General features: G+C 36.3%; 1 protein-coding gene across 12 annotated transcripts in view; it reads left to right on the forward strand.

Annotated features, from left to right (window-relative positions):
- The window catches only part of AKAP7 (A-kinase anchoring protein 7), a 117,218-nt gene that overhangs the window by 22,782 nt on the left and 72,322 nt on the right, over nt 1-22,114 (forward strand). For all 12 annotated transcript variants that reach the window (XM_036249290.1, XM_036249292.1, XM_036249295.1 and 9 more), the window contains 3 exons: nt 560-696; nt 8,564-8,697; nt 12,754-12,914. In XM_036249290.1, coding sequence (XP_036105183.1) covers nt 560-696; nt 8,564-8,697; nt 12,754-12,914 — 432 coding nt within the window. The remainder of the gene's footprint in view (nt 1-559; nt 697-8,563; nt 8,698-12,753; nt 12,915-22,114) is intronic.

Below are 22,114 nucleotides of genomic sequence, written 5' to 3' on the forward strand. Positions count from 1 at the left end.
TCAGTAGACAAAATTACTTTGCCTAAGTGCTATGAAAGTTTCTAAAGCAGTCTCTTAATTTTTACAACAAAGAGCTCATATTGTGACAATGGCCACAAACCAAACTTTGCGTGGCACTGCTGCAAGTGGTTATATTGTAGGAGTCACAAATATATATATACACACACACAGATGGATAAAAAAATAATGTTTCCTAGTGTCATGAAAATTGTGGCATGGGGTGAGAATGGTTGCTCGTCATGCGTTAGCTCAGAGGTTAGTACAATGAGGCTCACTGGCAGCTGCTTTATAAACGTTTTACTGGAACACAGCTATACCTATTCACTTGTGTTTTGACTACAGCAGACTTGGGTAGTTTTGACTGAGACCATAAGATATGCAGAGCCTAGAATACTTACTATGAGGTCCTTTGAGGAAGAGTTTGCCATCTCCTGCTTTAGATTAAAAAATAACAATTATGAATGATTGCGACTTATATAGTGCTTGTTTTCTCTTTTCTGACTATATTATCTTTGTTTTAATGCATTGGATATATTATTGTTTGACTTTTATCTTCTAGTTACTGATGTACCTCAAATAAATTTGGAGAGAAGTGAAGAAAATGAATGGATCAGTAAAGATCAAATGAAGAAGAAAAAAAAGCACAAAGGATATCAAGCGAACTATTTCCTATCCATTCCAATCACCAACAAAGAGGTGCTATATTTTAAAAAACTATTTTTACTAAAAAGTTCTAAATTATATTTAAAGTACACTAAATACTTATTTGTAAGCCCATTTTTTTTTTCTCAGCTTGTAAGAGTCCTTAGTGGCATTTTAGTTGAGTCATACAGAGAATATTTTTATTAAATGGAATATATTTTAAAAATAATTTTGAAATATATTATTTACATGTCATATTTAAACAATTTCGCAAAGCCACTTGAAAAAGTATTGCCAGATGGTATGTCAAGGTCCTTTCTAAGCATTTGTTCACCATAACAGAGGAGACTTTCAGAAGCTAAGAGGAGTGACCAAGTAGAAAAGAGGATTCTGAAATCTTTGCTGGGAGAGGCAGCAGCTTAGTCCTGTTTATGGTAGTGATAATTGCAACAACGTTTCTTTAAAAGTTAGTCATTGTCATAAGACCTTAATATATGACAGACTTGATAACAGTCTATTAAAAATCTGAAAAATTAATGTGGTATGAATAACAGGAAAACAGGTCAGCCAATTAGCCCACACTAAAAAAACCTGTCTGATGCCCTGGCCGGTTTTGTTCAGCAGTTAGAGCGTTGGCCTGCTGTCCAGAGAGACCTGGGTTCGGTTCCCACTAAGGGTATGTATCTTGGTTGCAGTTTGTCCCCGGCCCTGGTTGAGTCGTGTGGGTGGCAACCATTCGATGTGTCCCTTTCATGTCGATGTTTCTCTCTTTCCCATTCTATCTGAACAAAAAAATGAAAAAATGTTCTCGGGTGAGGATAAAAAAAAAAAATCTAAAAAAATTAAAAATAAAAAACCTGTCTGAGAAAGCAAACTGCAATATCTAAATAAAACTGATTGCCCTGGCAGGTTTGCTCAGTGGTTAGAGCATCGGCACTTAGACCAAAGAGTCTCGGGTTTGATTCTGGTCAAGGGCACGTACCTTGGTTGCAGTTTGATCCCCAGCCCTGGTTGGGGTCATGCGGGAGGCAACCCGTCGATGTGTCTGTCTCACATTGATGTTTCTTTCTCTTTCTATCTCTCCTCTCTGTCTGAAAATAAAATGGAAACATATCGTCAGGTGAGGATTAAAATAAAATAAATAAATAAAACTGCTAAGCAGTGAGGTAGGAATCAAAATGCCTTATGAAAGTATACTACCTGAAGACTGACTGCTTTTACATCTTGGCCCAGTTTTAGAGCTAGAACTCAATTTCTGTTTGGTTGTGGGTTATCTATCATCTTTTACTAGTTGGTTATCTATCATCTTTTACTAGGCACATTTTCAGGTTCTTTCTCCCCTTACTTAACTAAAATGTTTCTAGGGAATGTTAATGCATTTAAAAAAAATCAAACAACATTGAAATCAAAGAAATATCAAAAGAGAAAAAAAAATCTATTGTGACATTTGAGGAAATAACTAGTCTTTGAGATAAGGTTTGGCCGGGGACAGAAGACAAATAGAAAGGTAGATTGTATTCCTAACAATACAAGATTTTAGAGTCCTATTCTGATTTTAATGGTACATACTAGTGGGTTAACAGTGAAATAGTTCTTAAAAGTGTTTAGTTTAATGTAAGCAACAATTATATACTACTATTTAAAAATACTTGTGAGTTATTTGGAAAGGTTTTCTTTGAAATAAAGGGTTTGTGGGAATTGGAAGAGGTAGGAAGTCAAAGGTGCTGCTAAGGAGCAGACAGAAGCGGATCCTGAAGAAACTTCTGAAGTAAGAGAAGTGACTTCCCCAAGGACATGATTTAGGATGGGAAAGAGACTCCAGTTTCCTTATTTTGATTTGTTGCTTAGAGAGAGTTCCCCTACAGGGTCAACCAGTGTAGAAGCTGTTAAAAACTTCTATGAATTACTTTCATTAGGCCCTTCATTTTATCTTTCTCTCTTCACCCCTCTGCTCTTGCCTTTCATGGTGGTCTGAACAGCAGCTCTGCATCACCCTTCTCGCCTGCCCCCCCCCCCCAATCTGGTTTCTCACCCTCTTCCAGTCAAGATTGGTGGGGTGAGCGGTGGGGGAGGGCAGCTGGGGGAGGGGACTGAGAGGACCCGGGTAGAGACATTCTTTCCTTCCACCTCTCCAGTCAGGATGCAGACCACCAAGGTGACCTGAGGAACGGGGGTGGAAGAATTGTCTGCAAGGCGGTTTTTACTTGCACCCTTTGTTTCTGGTTCTCAGCTTCTGGGATGTTCTGTAGAAAACGGGAAGAGTACAGGCTCAAGTCTGACCGCTGGTTCGAAGACCAGCTGGGTCACAAAGGACTGTGGATGTAGGTCAGGTGTCTGAATTTCTGTAGTTTCCGGTTCTTCAGGTAAAATGGAGGTGATAATGATGATTTTCTAAACCCAAATCTGGACTTGTCACCTCCCTGCCTAGACATTTCAATGTTTTCCCTTTGGCATTAGGATAAAGACACAGCCTTCACCATATTCATAGATTCTGCCTGGCTGACTTCCCCTCAGCCCTCCTTCCTTCTGCGTGAGGGTCCCTCCACCCCAGGGAACACCTTTTCTGGTGGGAGTTTTCTTTCCTCTCTGGGTCTTGTTAATGCCAAAATCTCAGCACCAGCCTCTGAGCTGTGGCTACCCTGACTGGGTCAATTTCCCCTTCCCCCAAAAGACTTGAAAGTCTTTGCTTTGGTCATCCTTGCAATTTGACACTTGTTAATCTTCCTTACAAAGTTTTTCAGCTCATTCCCAGTATCTAGAACAGTGCTTAGCCAAGAGTAAACACAAAATAGCTTCATTTCAGGGGCAGAAGATGTGTTTCTGGCATACTAAATTACAATCAGAACATTAGAAATAATAAATACAGTGTTACAAATGTTGGTTTGATGATATAGGTTCAACAGTAGTTGTTTGTCTTTGAGGGGCTAGGGTAACTTGTAATAGTGGTCAAGACAGGTTTCCAGTGACCTCGAAACCAAATAATTTAATGTTTCCCTCTCAAGAGACTTATTTGTAGGTAATAGAAAGCTAACATAAATATCGGGTTGAGAGGTAAGAATGTAACTTTAGGAGGTACATTTTATATCTTTGGTATGAGTATCTTTTTTGTTTGTTTGTTTTCAAGTATCTAATGTTAATTTTCTTTTTAAACTACTTATAAGCTTTTGTGGGGAGGCCTGGGAAAAGCAGCAGCATTTATAACATTGTTTCAATGGGAGACTGTATTCCAAATTCCAATTAAGTAACCTGCAAACAAGCTTTGGGAAGCTAGCACATTCACAATGAGTTGCTCTACTTTTGGCCTCTACTTGTTGGCATCTAGTTTTAAAGAAAAACTTTTCAGACTTACATGGATCTTTGATTTTTAAACATGTTTTTAGAAGTTTTAAATTCTTTATTAATGAAAAACCAAGATTTCATATTTTTAAAAAATGGAATTGGAAAATGAATTAGAATGGCTGCAGAAAAATATCCTAATTTCAAATATGTGAAAGTATGTTTCTCCATTACCTGCAGTTACACATTAGTTCAAATATAAAAATAGCCCTGGCCAGTTTGGCTTAGCGGTTAGAGCACTGGCCTGCAGACCAGAGAGTCCTGTGTTCGGTTTCCACTAAGGGCACATACCTTGGTTGCAGTTCGTCCTCGGCCTTTGTTGGGGTCCTGTGGGTGGCAACTAGTCGATGTGTCTCTTTCACATCGATGTTTCTCTCTCTTTCTTCCTCCCTTTCTTCCTCCTGCTCTATCTGAAGATAAATGCAAAAATATCCTCGGGTGAGGATAAGATAAAAGAAAAAAAAGAAAAAAATAATTTAACTGAGTTATCATAAGTCTTCACTGTTTTTTAACTGACTAGATTTTATATGCTCTCTAGTGAGAAGCAATATTATAGGGTAAATCAACATTGAAAAATGTAAGGGAAAAATCAGAAGTTGATTGAGATCAGGAGTGTATTACTTTTCTTGTAAGATAATTTTTTTATACTAATGGAAAAATATGATTTGGTAGAGGTTTTAAAAGGCATTTTGTTACATTTAATTCTGTATTTCAGCATTTTTTTAATGCAAAAATTGCTAAACTTAGGAAAATATGAAAGATTTGAACATTCGATTTCTTTCTGGGAAATGTAATTGGAAAAGGATTTGATAGCATCATGTATGTTAAATGCTTGGTAGATATAGAAAATTATCCTCGTATTCGAGGATGATTTTTTGTTTTACTTCAGTTATTACAATATCATCAAATTTTTTAGTTCTTTTCATGTTTGTAGACAAGCAAGAAAAATGAAAGGATTCAACTTTGAGAAAAGGTAGGTAGCAAAGTTGTTGAAAGATAAGGTAAAAGACATGCACACAACTCCCTCTTGCACTCTAACTTGAAGGCATTTTCTTTGAACTCATCTATGCTTTGACTCAATTAGAAAGCTTACAAGATAGAAAAATGGACTTTCTCATTGCATTGTTTTCAGCATGTGGAATATATATAGCTTAGTGGTGAGGCTTAGCAGATGGGTATCTGATTTATTCTTTGAACACAACGAAATTACTCAGTGAATTAAATATTTAAGAATTTATTAAGCTTTTTATTTAAAAAAGTTTCTTTCAATGCCATATTTGAATATGACTCTATAGTATTAGGTTTTTAATGTGTGCAATTGTGCAGTACTACCAATGGCTGCGGGTTATGGTGAGAGATAAGCTTTAATGAATTTATGAATTTTAAACAGTGGCTATAAAAATTAGTTTCCTTTGGCCTTTAATGACATTGGTACTATTTTATAATGGTATACAGACAAGACTCTGAAATACTTTTTCTTTTTATCTTTTAAGAACATAATTAGTAATAAAATGCATTTAAAAATGTTAAGATGATATCAAGGAATATATAAATTAATCTGGCCCATCAAAGAACAATCGGACATATACTGCTTGATTAATTAACTTTAGAATTTTCATAGGTTTAAGGTTAATCCTGTATTATAAGTACTGTGTGACTTCAGAGAAATAGTCTTCAAAGTGTTTTACAGTTTTTAATTAGCAACTTTATAAGCTACTGGCTAATTCAGAGATATGAATGGTCTAAAACTATTTTACCATGTAGGACATTACTGTAAAATGTAGAATATACAAATGAATGGAATTTGAGTGTTGTCCTGAATTTATATATAATTAGTATTTGAGCTTAGAATGGAAAACTAGGCTTTTAAAACTAAGAAAAGCCAATACTGTACCCACTAGATGTAAGTAGCAAACCTTCAGTTGTGACAACCAAAATGTGCCAGACATTGCCAAATGTCCCCTGGGAGGCAGAATTGCCCAGGGTAGAGAACCACTGATTTTAATAATATTGGCAATGTTGCACACCTTATGTTAGGCAGGTGCTATACAGTTTACAAAGTGGTTCCTCTATTATGTGGTTTATCTACTGTGTGATCTTTATTTTATTTTATTAATTTTTTATCCTTACCCAAGGACATTTTTGCATTTATCTTCAGATAGAGCAGGAGGGAGGAAAAGAGAGAGAAACATTGATGTGAGAGAGACACATCGAGTGGTTGCCACCCACACGAACCGGGTGGACCGCAGGCCAATGCTCTAACCGCTGAGCCAAACCGGCCAGGGCTCTACTGTGTGATCTTTAACACAACTTTATAAGTTAGACAGTGCACATTTTATTATTCCTATTTTACAATGGGAGAAACCATGACGCAGTGAGACTAAGTGACTTATATGGGGTCACACCTGTGGCAGACCTGGGGTTAAAATCCAGGATTTCTGAGGCAGGTCCAGCACCCTTCCTTTGCATTTCTCTGTATTATATAGCAAAGTTTTCATCCTAAGCTACTTTTTCATTATTTATTAAAGCAGAGTTATGATCTGTATCAGCTGAGGTTCGAAGATGTAACTATACTGTTTTGAGGTCTGACAGTTTTGCACACCCCTTGAGGCCCTGTCCATGCGAACCTGGACCTTCCTGAGCTGCTTCGTTATTCCCAAAAGCTAATTTCAGCACTTCATTGCACCAGGGAAAAAACTCAAAATTCAAATCGAAAATTTAATATAGACTTACACTAAAGGCTTTCGTTCTTTCTTTTTTGAGAGAGACAGCATGTTGTTCCTTTACACAGTATCCAGTAAGATTTCCTAAAACTCTCCTTTAAATGTCTTTTTTCCCCTTGAGTGTTTCATTTCTTAAGGCAGTACCCACATCTCTGACCCTCCCCTTGCCTCCTTGAAAACAAATTCCGTGAGCCTTACTCCACTGCTGTCAGCTGCAGCTCCTCCTGCTGACCCCTGGGGCTTTTCTCTGGGTGCCGCCCCCTCTCTCCTGCACCGAGATTATCCCTTTCCCAGGTTCCTGGCTGTTTGGGGTATATGATCTTAAACGGATTGTTTTAAAACTTCTGTGTTTCAACTAATTTTAGTACAGATAATACCGATAGCTACCTCACAGGATTGCAGAGAGGATTAAGTAAACTAATGTACATAAAAAGCTTCCTGTAGTGCCGAGAACCTAATGGCCATGCGGTAAGGTTAGTTACTGCTGCCACTGGTTCAATACTGTTTTTATTATTGCCAGGCCCTGAGGTGAGGTGGCGGGGTGGAAGAAATAGATACTGCCCGTGAGAAGTTTATAATTTAGTTTCATCAGTACAGACTTGAGGAAACTGTGGCTCTGTACAATCTTTGTGTACTGTTACATTTAAGGTGTTTTACTTATCAGGCCATCAATATTCTTTTATTGGGTGTCTTAGAAGTGACATCTTGCGTAGGAAAATATTATCGTTAGGTGTTACTGTGTCAATTCCTACCAGGCAAATGCTGTTTCCTATGTCACTGTCTCGCAGATGGCAAGGAAGAGAGAAATGCTGAGGTTCTTTTGGGTGATGGGGATTTATTGTAAAGATACATGAGCAGTCAGATCCCAGGACACAGCCATGGTTTGCCCAGTCACATTCCTCAGATAATTGGAGCATTGTTCAGGATAAAACGGCTACTTCAGAATCAGAACAGTGTGCTGTGCTGTGATTCAGTGTTTCCTTATCTCTGCTGTCTTTTTACCAACTCTGCTTCGATTGCCAGTCCCCCTCCCCTTCTCTCCTCTCCGACTACTTCTGCTGCCTCAGGGCTGCTGTGTGCTCTCTGTTCTCAGGGTGTGGCTCAGTTCGCCACTTTGTATTTGAACTGTATTCTGGTACATTCACATTTAGAAGGTGACTAGAATTGGATCTAACTGGAAATGAGGAAGACGAGGCATCATTCCTCTTGTTTCCAAGTAGGCAGTGAGAGGGGAAGGCTGATAGGGACCTGGGATTTTCCCTGGATGCAAATTTAATGACTTTTCTAACTTACGCTTTTGGACTTATTTGCCGCTTTCCACCCTCGCATGTCTGGAAAAATGTCAGTAGTCATTCCTGTTGAAATTATGGCTGGTTTAAAAAATCTTAAAGGCCATGAAGAATGAGTTCTTAGACACATTCACTAGGGGACAAATAAATATGACTTCCAACAGAAATGGACTGTTGTCTGATGGTTTGATCTTTCTGTGCAAGAATAACATTTTTTTGGGGAAAGATCATAACTATAGTAAGTCACACTGTATATCCAAGGACACGTTTCTGAAGAGATACATGGCCATTGAAAGCTTTCCTGCTCAACTAATGACCCAACCTGTAAAAAAAGGTTGGCTCGATGTTCTTAAAATGGTGAAGCATCGTATGATTTTTTAAACTTATATATCCTATTAAGCTTTCTAAGTTATCTATTAGGATTTATGAGAACAAGTAGACAATTAAGTATTGTTTGAATAATCTTGGCATTTCTAATTTTGGTTGTTGCTTAATTTTCGTCTTAATTTTCATTTTGCCATAAGGAAATTTTGCTTACCTGATCTCTATTTTGTGTGTATGTACGTGGATTAGATTACAGGAAGAATTAAGATCCTGCAGAATGCAATAATACAAGAAGATAAGCGACTGGCCAAGGCCATGAGCAGTGTCGGTTCCTTTCACATTACCCTGCTGGTGATGCTGCTACATGAAGATGAAGTAAACATGTGGGTAATATGTCTTTCTTAAAGACTGTTTTTCAAACGATTACTTTAGTACGAATAAACATGGCAGAACCCAAAAGGCATTTAAATTCTAAAGAAGTATTTATTATAATTATTTCAATTAGTAGTCAGTGTACAGAATTAGCTGTGTAAATAGTCTTTCTAATGGTATTAGTAGTCAGTGTACAGAATTAGCTGTGTAAATAGTCTTTCTAATCTGGACTTTTACACTCTGTTTTTGTTATCAAATGGTAGCCCTTGACGATGCAGTTGTTTTGCCCATGTTGATTATGTAAGCCCTCTGGAGTCTGAGCATTAAGTTAAGATTCTAAGTAAAAACTCAGAAACACACCATGGCACAACCTCTTCATAGATGCCTGATTTTGGAGAAAATTATTTATTTTTTAAGTAAATGGAGAAAATAATAGTACCAATACATGTAAGAGTTCTTAGTACAGGTCCTGGCACACGTAGGCACTCGATGTTATTTATTAGAGCTGCCGTTGCGCTAGGTCAGAGTATAGTTTCAGTTTTACCTCACTCATTCTTAGAGTACCTGGACTCCCCGACCCCCAGTTCCAGAGCTGTGCCATGAAGGTTGAGTGTAAGTCATTGTTGCTTTCCACCCTGGAGTGGAGAAGCCTTGCTCTTCCCCCCGGGATTCTCTGGGATACTTGTCTGTACAGATGCTCGTCTGTTCCTGTTACCTCCTGTGTGCCCTCTGGAGTAAGCTCAGGCTTAAGCTCCGCAGAAAACCAAAGCCAGAATGGATCAAAGGTTACTTCTCTGCATCCTGACATAGAGTCTCCCGAGGGAAAGAAGAACAAAGTTCGAATTAGGAAGGGAATGGGGAAAAGTAAAAGTAAAAGGGAGAAAACAATAAATTAGTAACTGAAAATACGCAGCTACAGTACGGTTCTTGTAGTTATGTCTTTTAAACAATAGAATCTCATGTCTTCAGAGATCAGTCTTCTGATCTACCCAACCTGATCTACCCTAGAGCAAGTCTTAAGCACCCTGCAATGGCAGAGAGGGCTAGTAGATTTTACCCGACTCATTTTAGCTGTTCACTTTGCCAGTCAGAAAAACAAAACAAAACTCTGATGCTCTCATAAGAAAAGGAGTCGAAGAAGATGTGATGCGACAAGGTGAAACCCTAGAGAAAAAGAGGACTGTCCTGTATGTTAGAAAGGTGTGTGAGTCAGCATGCTCCAGAGAAACAGAACCCATAGGGGGACATCTGTGTGGACATCCAGATATACTGATACCTCTTTATTCCTATACATTTATCTTTTTACCTATATCTATATTTATTTTAAGGAGTTAGCTCATGTGATTGTGGAGGCTGGCAAGTCCAAAATCTCCAGGGCAGTCTGGCAGGCTGGAGACCCAGGGAGGAGCTGATGGTGCAGTCTCAAGTCCAGGGCAGTCTGGAGGCAGAATTCCTTCTTCCGGGGAGGATGGCTATCCTGTCTACATTTCAAAGACAGTCTTTGGGTCTGAACTCCAGTTTCAGAATTCTGTTTCCTATATATGTATACTTTTTACTCATTTTCCCATAACAGAAATCTTTTCATAAACTGCTCTTGATAAGATACCCTATTTGAAAGAACTTGAAAGTTAGTGATAACATATTATAGACACTATGACTACTACTTATTCTGTGATTGGTGACATTTCATGAGGACACATTTATTTTTTTCTTAATTTTTTATTTATTAATTTGTTTTTGTTACACATGTTTCTCATTTTCCCCCCATTGACACCCTTCTCCTTTTCACCCCTCCCCATCCCCAGCTTTGTTGTCTATGTTCATTGGTCATGCATGCATGCATGTAAGTTCTGTGGTTTATCTCTTCCTTTACAAACACCCCCCTCCTCTGAGGCTTGTTTGTCTGTACCTCACCTCTATGTCTCTGACTTAATTTTGTTCAGCAGTTTGTTTAGTTCACTATATTCCACAAATAAGTGAGATCATGTGATATTTGTCTTTCTCTGCTTGGTTTGTTTCGCTTAGCATAATACTCTCCAGGTCCTTCCATGCCATCTCAAAGGATAAGAGATCTTTCTTTCCTATAGCTGCATAGTATTCCATTGTGTACATGTACCACAGCTTTTTTATCCACTCATCTACTGATGGACACTTGGGTTGTTTCCAGATCTTAGCTATTGTACATAGTGCTGCTATGGACATAGGGGTACATATATTCTTTCTGATTGGTGTTTCATATTTCTTAGGGCATATTCCTAGAAGTGGGATCACTGGGTCAAATGGCAATTCAGTTTTTAACTTTTTGAGGTAACACTATAGTGTTTTCCACAGTGGCTGTATCAGTCTGCATTCCCACCAGCAGTGTACTAGAGTCCCCTTTTCTCCACACCCTTGCCAACACTTGTTGTTTAATGATTTGTTGATGGCGGCCATTCTGACAGGTGTGAGGTGATACCTCATAGTTGTTTTAATTTGCATCTCTCTGATGATTAGTGATGTTGAGCATTTCTTCATATGGAGGACACATTTATTGATTTATGCAATCAGAGAACTGAAAAATTGGACTGAGTTTAGATCACCTAAAATGGGATAGAAAACTCACCGTCTCTGAAAAGCCCTAACCTTTGGCGTGGCTTGCTTTAGTACATAGTTATGTTTAAAATTAGTATCTTGAATTACCTTGATTTACAATAGAATGGCCAGAAGTGCTCTAACTTGTAACACACAGCGAAGGACTGTGTTGCAGCAGAGTGTACTTTGTCTTTGTGGATGCACTAGATGCAGTTTGGAAAGATTGGGTTTAGGAGGTGGATTTGGAGGTATAATGAGAAATGTTGACATTTCCAGAGCTATTTTAAATATTGTACATTACGTTATGACAGAAATTGGTCTCAGTATGGAATCTACAGATGACAGTTAAAAAATTTATATGAAAACTAATTTAAACATATGAAAGATCTAGAAAAATACCTAAATTTTTTGTATACATTTGACATATAATTATTAGTGAACAAATTACTGATCAAGATCATTTAAAGCCTTGACATAAAGAATGTACTTACTTCTTTTTTGAGTAATTGCTGCCCTCTAGTGAGATTTAACATTTTTTCTCATAATAAAGTACTGTACCAAAATCCTCTTCAAGGTGGAAATAATTAATCCCAATTTATAAAATATTCTAAAACTAATGCCTAATTCATTAATATAGTAAATATTTGTTTTTATAAGGAAAAATCAAGGACTTGAAATAGACTAGCCCTATAATGACATAGGCGAAACAGATATAACAAACTTATGTAGTTGCATTTGGCAAATGTACTTTTTTGTTGAATCCAAGTACAGTAAATTATTTTATTATGGAAACTTATATATATATTTTTATCCTCACCTGAGGACATTTTTCAATATTTTGTTCAGAGTGGGAAGGGGAGAGAGAGAGAGAAATATCGATGTGAAAGGGACACATCAAGTGGTCGCCACCCACACAACCCAACCAGGGCCGGGAACAAACTGCAACCAAGGTATGTGCCCTTAGCGGGAACTGAACCTGGGTCTCTTGGGACCGCAGGCCGATGCTCTAACTGCTGAGCCAAACCGGCCAGGGCTGGAAACTTATATTTTAACACATAATGTATATTAAGTTTTAGTAGAGTGACTTGCAAATAGTAAATACAGTATTCGTATTAGTACTTTTAAGAAGAATCTAGAACTTTCCACACAATCTAATGCAAGCTCTCATAGGTATTAGGTTTCTTGCAATATATTATCAGTAATTATTTTTCCAAAATGTGCAGGCAGTATTTCCTTGGTTAAAATTTTTGGTGAACTATAAAATAGTATCTTCTTTCATGTCTTTAATATGATATAAATTATAATTAGGTAAAGTTTAATTCACTTCATAGTTTTTGTTTTAAAATTAACCTTAGTTTTATTGTAATCATATAGTATAGATTTTGAAGGTATTTTGTGCTTTAAGGTAACTAGTAGAAACATCAATTTGTTTCTTGTTTGGTTTTATATATTTTATCACTTAGTGTATTACTGAAAAATATATTATCTCTTGCCAGTGGTATTGATGCTCTTTTGGAATTAAAACCATTCGTAGAAGAAATCCTTCAAGGGAAACACTTGACTTTGCCCTTCCAAGGGGTTGACACCTTTGGAAACCATGTTGGATTTGTGAAGCTGGCAGAAGGAGATCACATGAACCCACTTTTGGAGATTGCAGGTAAAACAAATAGCAACACACTCATATGAAATGTCATCTGTTGAAGGCACAGTTTTTCCCTCCTCAATTCTGGTAATAGAGATTTCACATCTTTTAACTTTGGGAAGCCCGTATAACCTTACTTGAAAGTGAGCTGCTTTACCGTTTTCTTGTGTAAGAAGCTAAATAAAAGGCCTGAGGAATATGTTGATTCTGGGCTGTCTGGAAGGTGATGGGCTTATTCAAGTATTTGTTAGGAGTGTCTTAATCCAAGGTCCGAAGAAGGATCTCAGGGTTAGCATGACACTTGACATGTAGTTGACATTTAGTAAGTATTGAATGAATGAATGAGAATCACCAGTTGCCCATTCAGAGGCTTTGGCGATTGCCAGCCCTAATCCGGAGAGTCAGTAGATAACTCAGCAGCATTTTCCTCTGCTCCGCTACTTTTCCCGCCTGCTGTGTAGGTACTACTCTCTGAGCAGGAGGTCCATTGGTGATGGCACAAGGTTTCACATTCAATGGAGAACACCTTACTTTATGCAGCATGATTGAAAATTGTTAGGGAGGTATAAGCAGAAAATTATACAACCTGGATGAGTGATTTTTGAGTTGATGCAGAGATCATAGGTTGTGTGTTAGTCTACAAACTATAAACCATTTTTATTTTCATTTCTTTTCATATCATGTCAAGTCATTTCATGCCATCTCATTTCAGGTTCAGTAATTCTTGGTTCATAACACACTGTCATCATTGGTCTATAGTTGGTCTACTTTTATCTGTATCTATCTATCTATCTATCTATCTATCTATCTATCTATCTATCTATATCTATCTATCATCTAAAATTAATATCATAATCGCCTGGGAATCCCCAACCCAAAACAAAAGCTCTGTAGTAAACTATGATATCCTTGGTAGTAATCTAACCTTATTTTATTTTTAATCCATCTCTTAGTCTTCTCTCATTTCAGCTAATCTTTATCCTGAAGTTGTGTTTATTTCCTTGTATTCTTCCAAAGTATATGTATTTTTATTGATTTTAATCTTATAGAAAGGGTATCATGTTGTATGTGATCTTTTGAGACGTGCTTTTTTAAAAACCCAATATTATATTATCTTTATGCAGTTTTATAGTCTTCCATTCAAAAGTGCACCTCTTTTTGGGGTGGGCCAAGAATGAAGATCATGTTCATTTCATTATTGGTTAAGTTATTTTCCTGTGGAGCAATACATGCACACACACACATGCAAACAATTAAATAATATTTATTAGTCAAGTAGACTTAGCATCATTAGTTGGCCAAGGAGAAGACAACTCTAACAGCCCCCCCCCTTTTTATTGAATGAAGTGGGGTGATACTGGTTAACAATAATATACAGGTTTCCGGTGCACAGTTCTACAACACATCATCTGTACACTATATTGTGTGTTCACCACCCTGACCCTAACAGTTTTTTTTATTTTTTATTATTGATTAATTTTTGTTACAGATGTTTCTCCTTTTCCCCCCACTGATTCCCCCCTCCTCCTCCCTCCCTGCCCTTTCCCCAGATTGTTGTCCATGTCCACTGTTCATACATACATGCATATAAGTTCTGTGGTTCATCCCTCCCCCACCTCCCCCCTGTTTAGGGGATTGTCAGTCTGTACCCTGCTTCCGTGTCTCTGGCACTACCCCATTCCTCAAACTGTTATGTTCATTATATTCCACAAATAAGTGAGATCATATGAAACTTGTCTTTCTCTCCTAACAGTTTTGAGGGCAAAGCAGTTGTGTACCCATGCCCACAGCTAACATACTCAATCTGATCTTCCTGACTGCTCTGGAGAAAATGTTAGATTTAGGTCTTTTCTTTTGTAATTTAAATATCTCTGAATTCAAAAAAGATTTAAAAATATTTTTTAAATATGTTTTTATTGATTTTTTTTAGAAGGAGAGGAAAGGAGAGAGAGAGAGAGAGAGAGAGAGAGAGAGAGACAGAAACATCAATTGGCTGCCTCTTGCACACCCCCTACTGGAGATTGAGCCCAAAACCCAGGCATGTGCCCTGATGGGGAATCGAACCAGGGACTTCTCAGTCCATGGGGGGATGCTCAATCCACAGAGCCACCCTGGCCAGGCTCAAGAAACATTTTAAATTTGTCATTCATGTATTGTTCTTTTAAATAATTAAATAGAAGTGGGTGCTTGCAACATTGAGAATGCCATCCATTCTTAGCAAATATTCTCACAAAGGCAGTTTCCAATATTGATGAAAAATTCATTGTGTGCTGAAGAATGTGAAATCTCTCCAGGTTTAGTGTGACTATGAACCCAAGGGTGTTGGTTTGCCCCTGTAATTCCTTTCTTGATGCCAGAGATTGATGCTTAAAAATATATACATATACTTTTCCATAAATTATAAAAAAGCATTACCGCCCTGGCTGGTTTGGCTCAGCAGTTAGAGTGTTGGCCCTCAGACCGGAGAGTTCCAGGTCCGGTTCCCACTAAGGGCATGTACCTCAGTTGCAGTTTTTCCCCCAGCCCTGGTTGGGGTCGTGCGGGTGGCAGCCACTCCATGTGTCTCTCTCACATTGATGTTTTTCTCTTCCTCCCTTTCTCCCTCCCGCCCTATCTGAAGATGAATGCAAAAATGTCCTCAAGTGAGGATTTAAAAAAAAATTACCAAAAAATGGAAAATGGAGGAACAGCACTCTGTCCCCTCAGATAATCACTATTTGTTATACTTGTTTAATCTTTTATGTGTATATCGTACTATTGCTTTTGATTATTGCTTTTATGGAATTTTATAAGAAATATAAATATTTGAACATGTATATGCAAAGTTTTTATTAACGTCTAGGTGGAGCCTCTATACAGTATTCAGATAGTCAGAATATTGAAACCACAGACTTTTGCCAATATTTTACTTCATTAGATATATTTTTCAAATAATTGCTTTAGTTCAACAATATCAGTAAAATAATGTAATTTTGGTTTTTGTCATACTTATAAATTATTCAAATGATATAGTCCAACTTTTAGAAGAATATATCCGTTGACCATGGTATAAAACTTGGTAATAAACTATGTGTATGTATATGCCTATACAGGGATATTAAAATCTTAGTTGTTCCAAATAATGGAGGCAGAGCTAGTCTGACTTAATGGAAAGCAAGATAATTTCTAAAGAAAATAAATTTAATTACTGAAGTATTGATAACTTAAGCTTAAGTACATATTATGAAATAAAACTAACTTGAATAGTTGAAAATTATCATTCATGAATAGTCTCATCTGCTTACTTTTTATAGAGTTTTCAAATTTACAAATTAGAGGAAGCAAATTCTTAAAATATGACAGTAGTTTTGAAAAAAAAGATAATTTTAGACATTAATATTTGAACTCATTACTGAAAAGATTCAGGATAATGAGTCATTTAGAAATTTTAATGTGTAAAATTGAAGAAAATTAGTATACAGTTTGAACTAATAGAGTCTGAATTGGTGAACTTTTGCATCAGTACTTGAATTATGCATTCAGATATGCTGCTAATAACTTAGTTTTGGTAGAAGCTGGTGGGATGAGACCAAGCTCATCTATGTACACCATGTACATGTAGGTTTATGGTGGTAACTGCTTGAGGGAGCTGGGAAGGTGGATGACAACAAAGATTCTGTGTCTCAGCTTCCTACTTTGATCCTGTTTTTCCAGGGAAGGGGGGCGGGGCAGGGTGGGTGTGGGCAAGGGGGGGAGTGGGCGGAATGAGGACATCTGTAATAGTGTCAACAATAAAAATAAGGTAAAAAGCAAAAATAAAACAACACCTTCTCCTTTCCTAGCATTACACAGTATCTCATAGAGTTAAGAAGATATTGAAAATTATGCATTTATATGGCATTTTCCCACATTTTACAATGATCAAGTTGCTCTGAAAGCTTTTTGCATGGAAATGAATATGTGATTTTATTCATTTTTTTCAGTGAACCATAATTTTGTTAAGAAGTATGTTACATTGAGAGATTGCTAAAAATTTAGCCTACTGTAATTTTAGTAGTCCTTGCAATTTTTTTTTAATGAGAAAAGTGTGCTTGGTTTACATGATACAAGATTCCAAGTGCACTTATCTCATAAAAGGAAAAATGAAAGGTTTTAGGATATTCATTTGATCATTACACATTCTCTTATTTTGACTGTCATTTTCCTCCAAAGGATGGAGAGAATATGCCCTGTGTTTTCTGCCCTTTGTGAGGAATTTGTTCAGTTGCTGGTATCTGAGCCTTTCTGGGCTGCTGTATCAATTAAATTAAGTCAAATTTAAAAATATTTGAATTCAGTTTATTAGCTTAATATTTATGAATCTTATGGTAAATGGTGCAATTGAAAACATTCAGAACTTATAATATCGCTTATTTCAATATAATGTACTTCTTTTTCTCCAGCTTTAATTTTTTAAAACTTTTACATTTTTAACTTTTCTAGAAGTTTTAAAATTTAGCCCAATTTATTTGTTTTAACTTTTGTTGCCTGGGGTTTTGGTGTCATATACAAGAAATTGTTGTTAAATCCAGTGTAATGAAGCTGTCTTCTTCTATGAGTTTTATAGTTTTAGCCCTTATATTTAATTTAGTCTTTTTTTTATGCACAGTAAAAATTTATTTTGGGACAATCATAAAAGTAACTACATTTTTATAGTGCTGTTAGGTTTGCAAATTGCTCTCTCTCTCTCTCTCTCTCTCTCTCTATATATATATATATATATAGCTTTATTGTTGAAAGTATTACAGATGTCCCTCCTTTGTTTTCCCCCATTGACATCCCCTTCCCCTATCCCACCCCTCCCCCTTTACCATACTGTTGTCTGTGTCCATTGGTTATGCCTATATGCATATAAGTTCTTTGATTTATCTCTTCCCACCCCCTCATCTCCCTTCTCTCTGAGGTTTGTCATTCTGTTCTCTACTTCTGTGTTTCTAGATCTATTTTGTTCAACAGTTTATTGTGTTCATTAAATTCCACAAATAAGTGAGAAAAATATATACTTGTCTTTTTCTGACTGGCTTATTATACTTAGCATAATACTCTCGGGGTCTGAGTTAATTTCCGTATATGGTATAAGGTAAGGGTCTAACTTTATTATTTTGCATGTGAATATCCAGTTTTCCCAACACTATTTGTTGAAAAGACTGTAACTTTCCCCATTGAATGGTCTTGGCCCCCCTTTATCCCATTGGCCTGTATTTGTCTTCATGCCAGTACCACACCATTATGATTACTTAGATTTGTAGTAACTTTTAAAACCAGGAAATGTTAGCCCTTCAATTTTGTTCTTCTTTATCAAGGCTTTTTGGCTGTTCACAGTCCCTTGAGTTTTAGGATGATTTTTCTATTTCTGCCAACACCACTGGAATTTTGATAAGGATTGCATTACATCTATAGATTGCTTTGGGCGGTATTGACATTCTTAACAATATTAAATCTTCCAGTCCATGAACAAGGAGTGTCTTTTCATTTATTTATGTTTTCTTTAATTTCTTTCAGTACCATTTTATAATTTTTAGTATATAAATTTTTTGTCTCCTTGTTAAAATACAGTCCTAAGTATTTTATTATTTTTGGTAATATTTTAAATGGAATTGTTTTCTTAATTTTTTATTGTATCACTGATCTTTTATAAGACTCATGTCAAGTGTTACTTCTAAAATAAAGACTTTTTGGTTCTTCAAAATAGAAATTACCATTTTCTCCTCAATGCCCCCCCCCCCATACCCTATAGACAGATATCTACTGTAGAAACTGTAACATCATGTGGCAGTTGGTTATTTAGAAATCTGTCTTTCTCAACTAGAGTGAAAGCTCTTTAAGAGAATTTTTTATTTTTGTGTCCCTACAGCCTGCTACGTAACAGAGGTTCAATAAATATATATTTTTATATATAAACCAATGAAAAAGTTGAGATAGAAACATTAAAGTCGCATTAAAAGAACATTTATCCTTAGTCTCTCTTCATTAACATGCCTAAATCTTTGTGTCAGAATAAAATCCAGTCTTGGTGTCTAGAATCCCTTAGGGATGTTGTACCAGAGCTTTCTGACAGCTCATTTGGAGTAGCTGGTTGTTAGGAGAGGAAGGGACCTGAGAGGAGGGACCTCATCACTTTCACTCTCAAGGTTAAATGACTGTCCAGGAATGCAAGTTGGATAATAGGAGAACTGGGCCAATGTTATTAGAGTCCTCGATCTGGGTCTGTTTTTGTGTGTCAGTGACAGTGGAATTAATGGGATTCCTCTGGCATCAAATTTTAAAGACTTGATTTTAATGTTTTAAAGTTTGACAGTTTTAAACAGCTATCAATTGGAAATATATCTATTTAAAATGATGAGTATAAAAATTTTAAATTGAAGTTGGGTTCAGCATTATGCCCACCTTTCTTTATTGAGGCATATGGTTCAAATGACTCACTAAAACCATTTAAAATGAAACAGTTTAAGCAGCATATGGAAATAAGAATTCTTTAAATGGTAATAAAATAGGAATGACAAAAACAGTTGTATAGTTTTTATTTCTTTAAAGTTTTAGATGGCTAAACAGTGATTCTAAAATTGTATTGAGATTTTTAATATTATATGTGACATAATTTTACTATATTTCACAATGGTATGAGGAAGCATCTCCCAGCGGGAGAGCATGGGAAGAACTTACCACCCTCTGTTGTACAGTGCATTGTTTAATCACCAGTCAGTCCTTTCAAACTAAAATCTAACATTACTCCTGTTGCATCCACACACTGAAATACAATATATATAATTAAGAATATATTAGGACTACCCTGGCCAGTGTGGCTCAATTGGTTGGAGCTTTGTCCTGTGCAATGGGAGGTCATGGGTTTGATCCCCAGTCAGAGCACATAACTAGGTGGAGGCTTCCATCCCCACTAGGGGTGTGCGCGGGAGGCAACCAATAGAATTGAGGTTTGTCTCTCTTTCTCTCTCTCCCTTCCTTCCTCTCTGAAAAAAAAAAAAAATTATAAAAACAATATATTAGGACCATCTAATTTACATTAGTATTTTAGACTATCCATATTAATAAATCTCTTTGTATACCTCAATAAAAAAATAAACCTCTGTAACTGTTCTCAAGTTGTGCATCATGCTATCATGTAAACACCCTCACAATTTTTTAAAATGAGAAAATGGCAAAAGGGAAAAAAGAACAAAACATTTGCTTTGTGCCCTTAGCTCAGCGGTTTGAGTGTCCACCCATGGTCCGAGAGTCCTGGGTTTGGTTCCCGCTAAGGGCACGTATTTTGGTTGCAGTTTGTCCCCGGCCCTGGTTGCGGTCATGTGGGTGGCAACCACTCGATGTGTCTCTCTCACATCAATGTTTCTCTCTCCTCCTCCCTCTTTTCCTCCCACTCTATCTAAAGATAAATGCAAAAATGTCCTCGGGTGAGGATAAAAAAAAATATTTGCTCAGCAAGAAAGTGTGTGTAATTTAAAATACACAATTTTATTAAATTGATGTTATGGTTTACTTTGAGACAACTTTCAGCAATTTCTTTACATTTTAGGTATCCATTTATTGTTCTACATATTTAAAAGAATTTACCTGAATATATATATACACACACATACACACACATATATATATACACACATATATGTATATATACGTGTGTGTGTGTGTATATATATATATATATGTATATATATACATATGTATCGTTTATCACAGTTAATCTGTTCCAGACTCTAGCGGTTGCCCCTGGCGTTGAAGGATTCCTGGGGTGCTCGCATACATAGGCCTACAGTCCATACATACAGTAATTTTAATTTTAATTGTAATACAGGGGTATATAATTGACTCAGACAACCGAACGTGTGCTGTATCATTTTCACTGTCTTGATCAACTTTTTAATGAATATATTTGAAAAAACCACGACAGAGTGAAGCCGTGAAAGTCGAAGCGCGAAGTGGTGAGGGACGACTCACCACTTAAAAAACATATATATACGCATACATATATATACATATATATATTTAAAAAACAGATAAAACTTCCCAGTACCTAGCATGCTCAATAAATATTTTTTTGAATAGATGAGAAAAAAGAAAACCCACACAGAAAATCCCAGATAAAAATGTGTTTGTTAGGATAACAAAAGTATTGTTTCTTTAGAAATTATTCATTTCAGTGTTTATTTATATAGCAAAGTCTATTAAAATATATTTTAAGAAATTGTTTTTCAGACAATTTTTATCTTTAGCTATCAGTAAATTATATTATTTAGGAAGCATTCTTAGCTGATTTATCAAGGGTATCTGATGTATTTGCTATGTGATTTTCTATTTAGTGCTTGAAGGGATGTCTGTGGTACTAGAAGGAATTGAACAATCTCTTAAATTATTCATAAGCTTCTCTTTCAGAATATAAGTTAACACAGATGAAGAATGGCATGTGGTTTTCACACTAGCAAAAACTCTTCTTATCTCATGAATTATTTTCTATAACCATTGCCCAGTAGTCTGGCTAAGCAATAGATTGTACTGTTATTAGGGATATAAAATCAATACTAGGAAGTATTTTTCAAAAAGTAGATGACTTCCCCCCCCCCCCATTCTTATGTACCTAGAGCATATACAGTACTGGGAAAACACATTAACAAAAATTAAATATACTTTGTGACAAATATTTAAATGGTACAGTGTTGGTGGGAATGAAGACTGGTGCAGCCAACTGTGAAAACAGTATGGAATTCCAAAAAAGAAAATAAAAGGAACTGCCTTTTGACCCAGAAATCCCAATTCTGGGAATCTATCCTAAGAATCCTGAAATACTAATCAGAAAGAATATATGCATCCCTGTGTTCATTGCAGTTATTTACAATAGCCCCAATCTGGAAACAGCTCAAATGCCCATCAGTAGATGAGTAGATGAAAAAGCTGTGCAGATTATGCATCATACTATCATAAAAACACCCTCACAATTTAAAAAAAAAGGGGAGAAAATGGCAAAAGGGAAAAAAAGGAGACAAATATTTGCTTTGCAAAAACGTGTATATAATTAAAAATATATGATTTTTAATTATTTACACAATGGAATACTATCTGGCCATTAAAAAAAAAAAAGGAAATCTTACCTTTTGTGACAGCATGGATGGACCTGGAAATTATTATGCTAAGTTAAATAAGCCCATCAGAGAAAGACAGATTCTGTATTGTCTCACTTATATGTG

The sequence above is a fragment of the Molossus molossus genome, unplaced genomic scaffold, assembly GCF_014108415.1.
Source record: "Molossus molossus isolate mMolMol1 unplaced genomic scaffold, mMolMol1.p scaffold_m16_p_8, whole genome shotgun sequence".
In the NCBI taxonomy this organism is placed as follows: domain Eukaryota; kingdom Metazoa; phylum Chordata; class Mammalia; order Chiroptera; family Molossidae; genus Molossus; species Molossus molossus.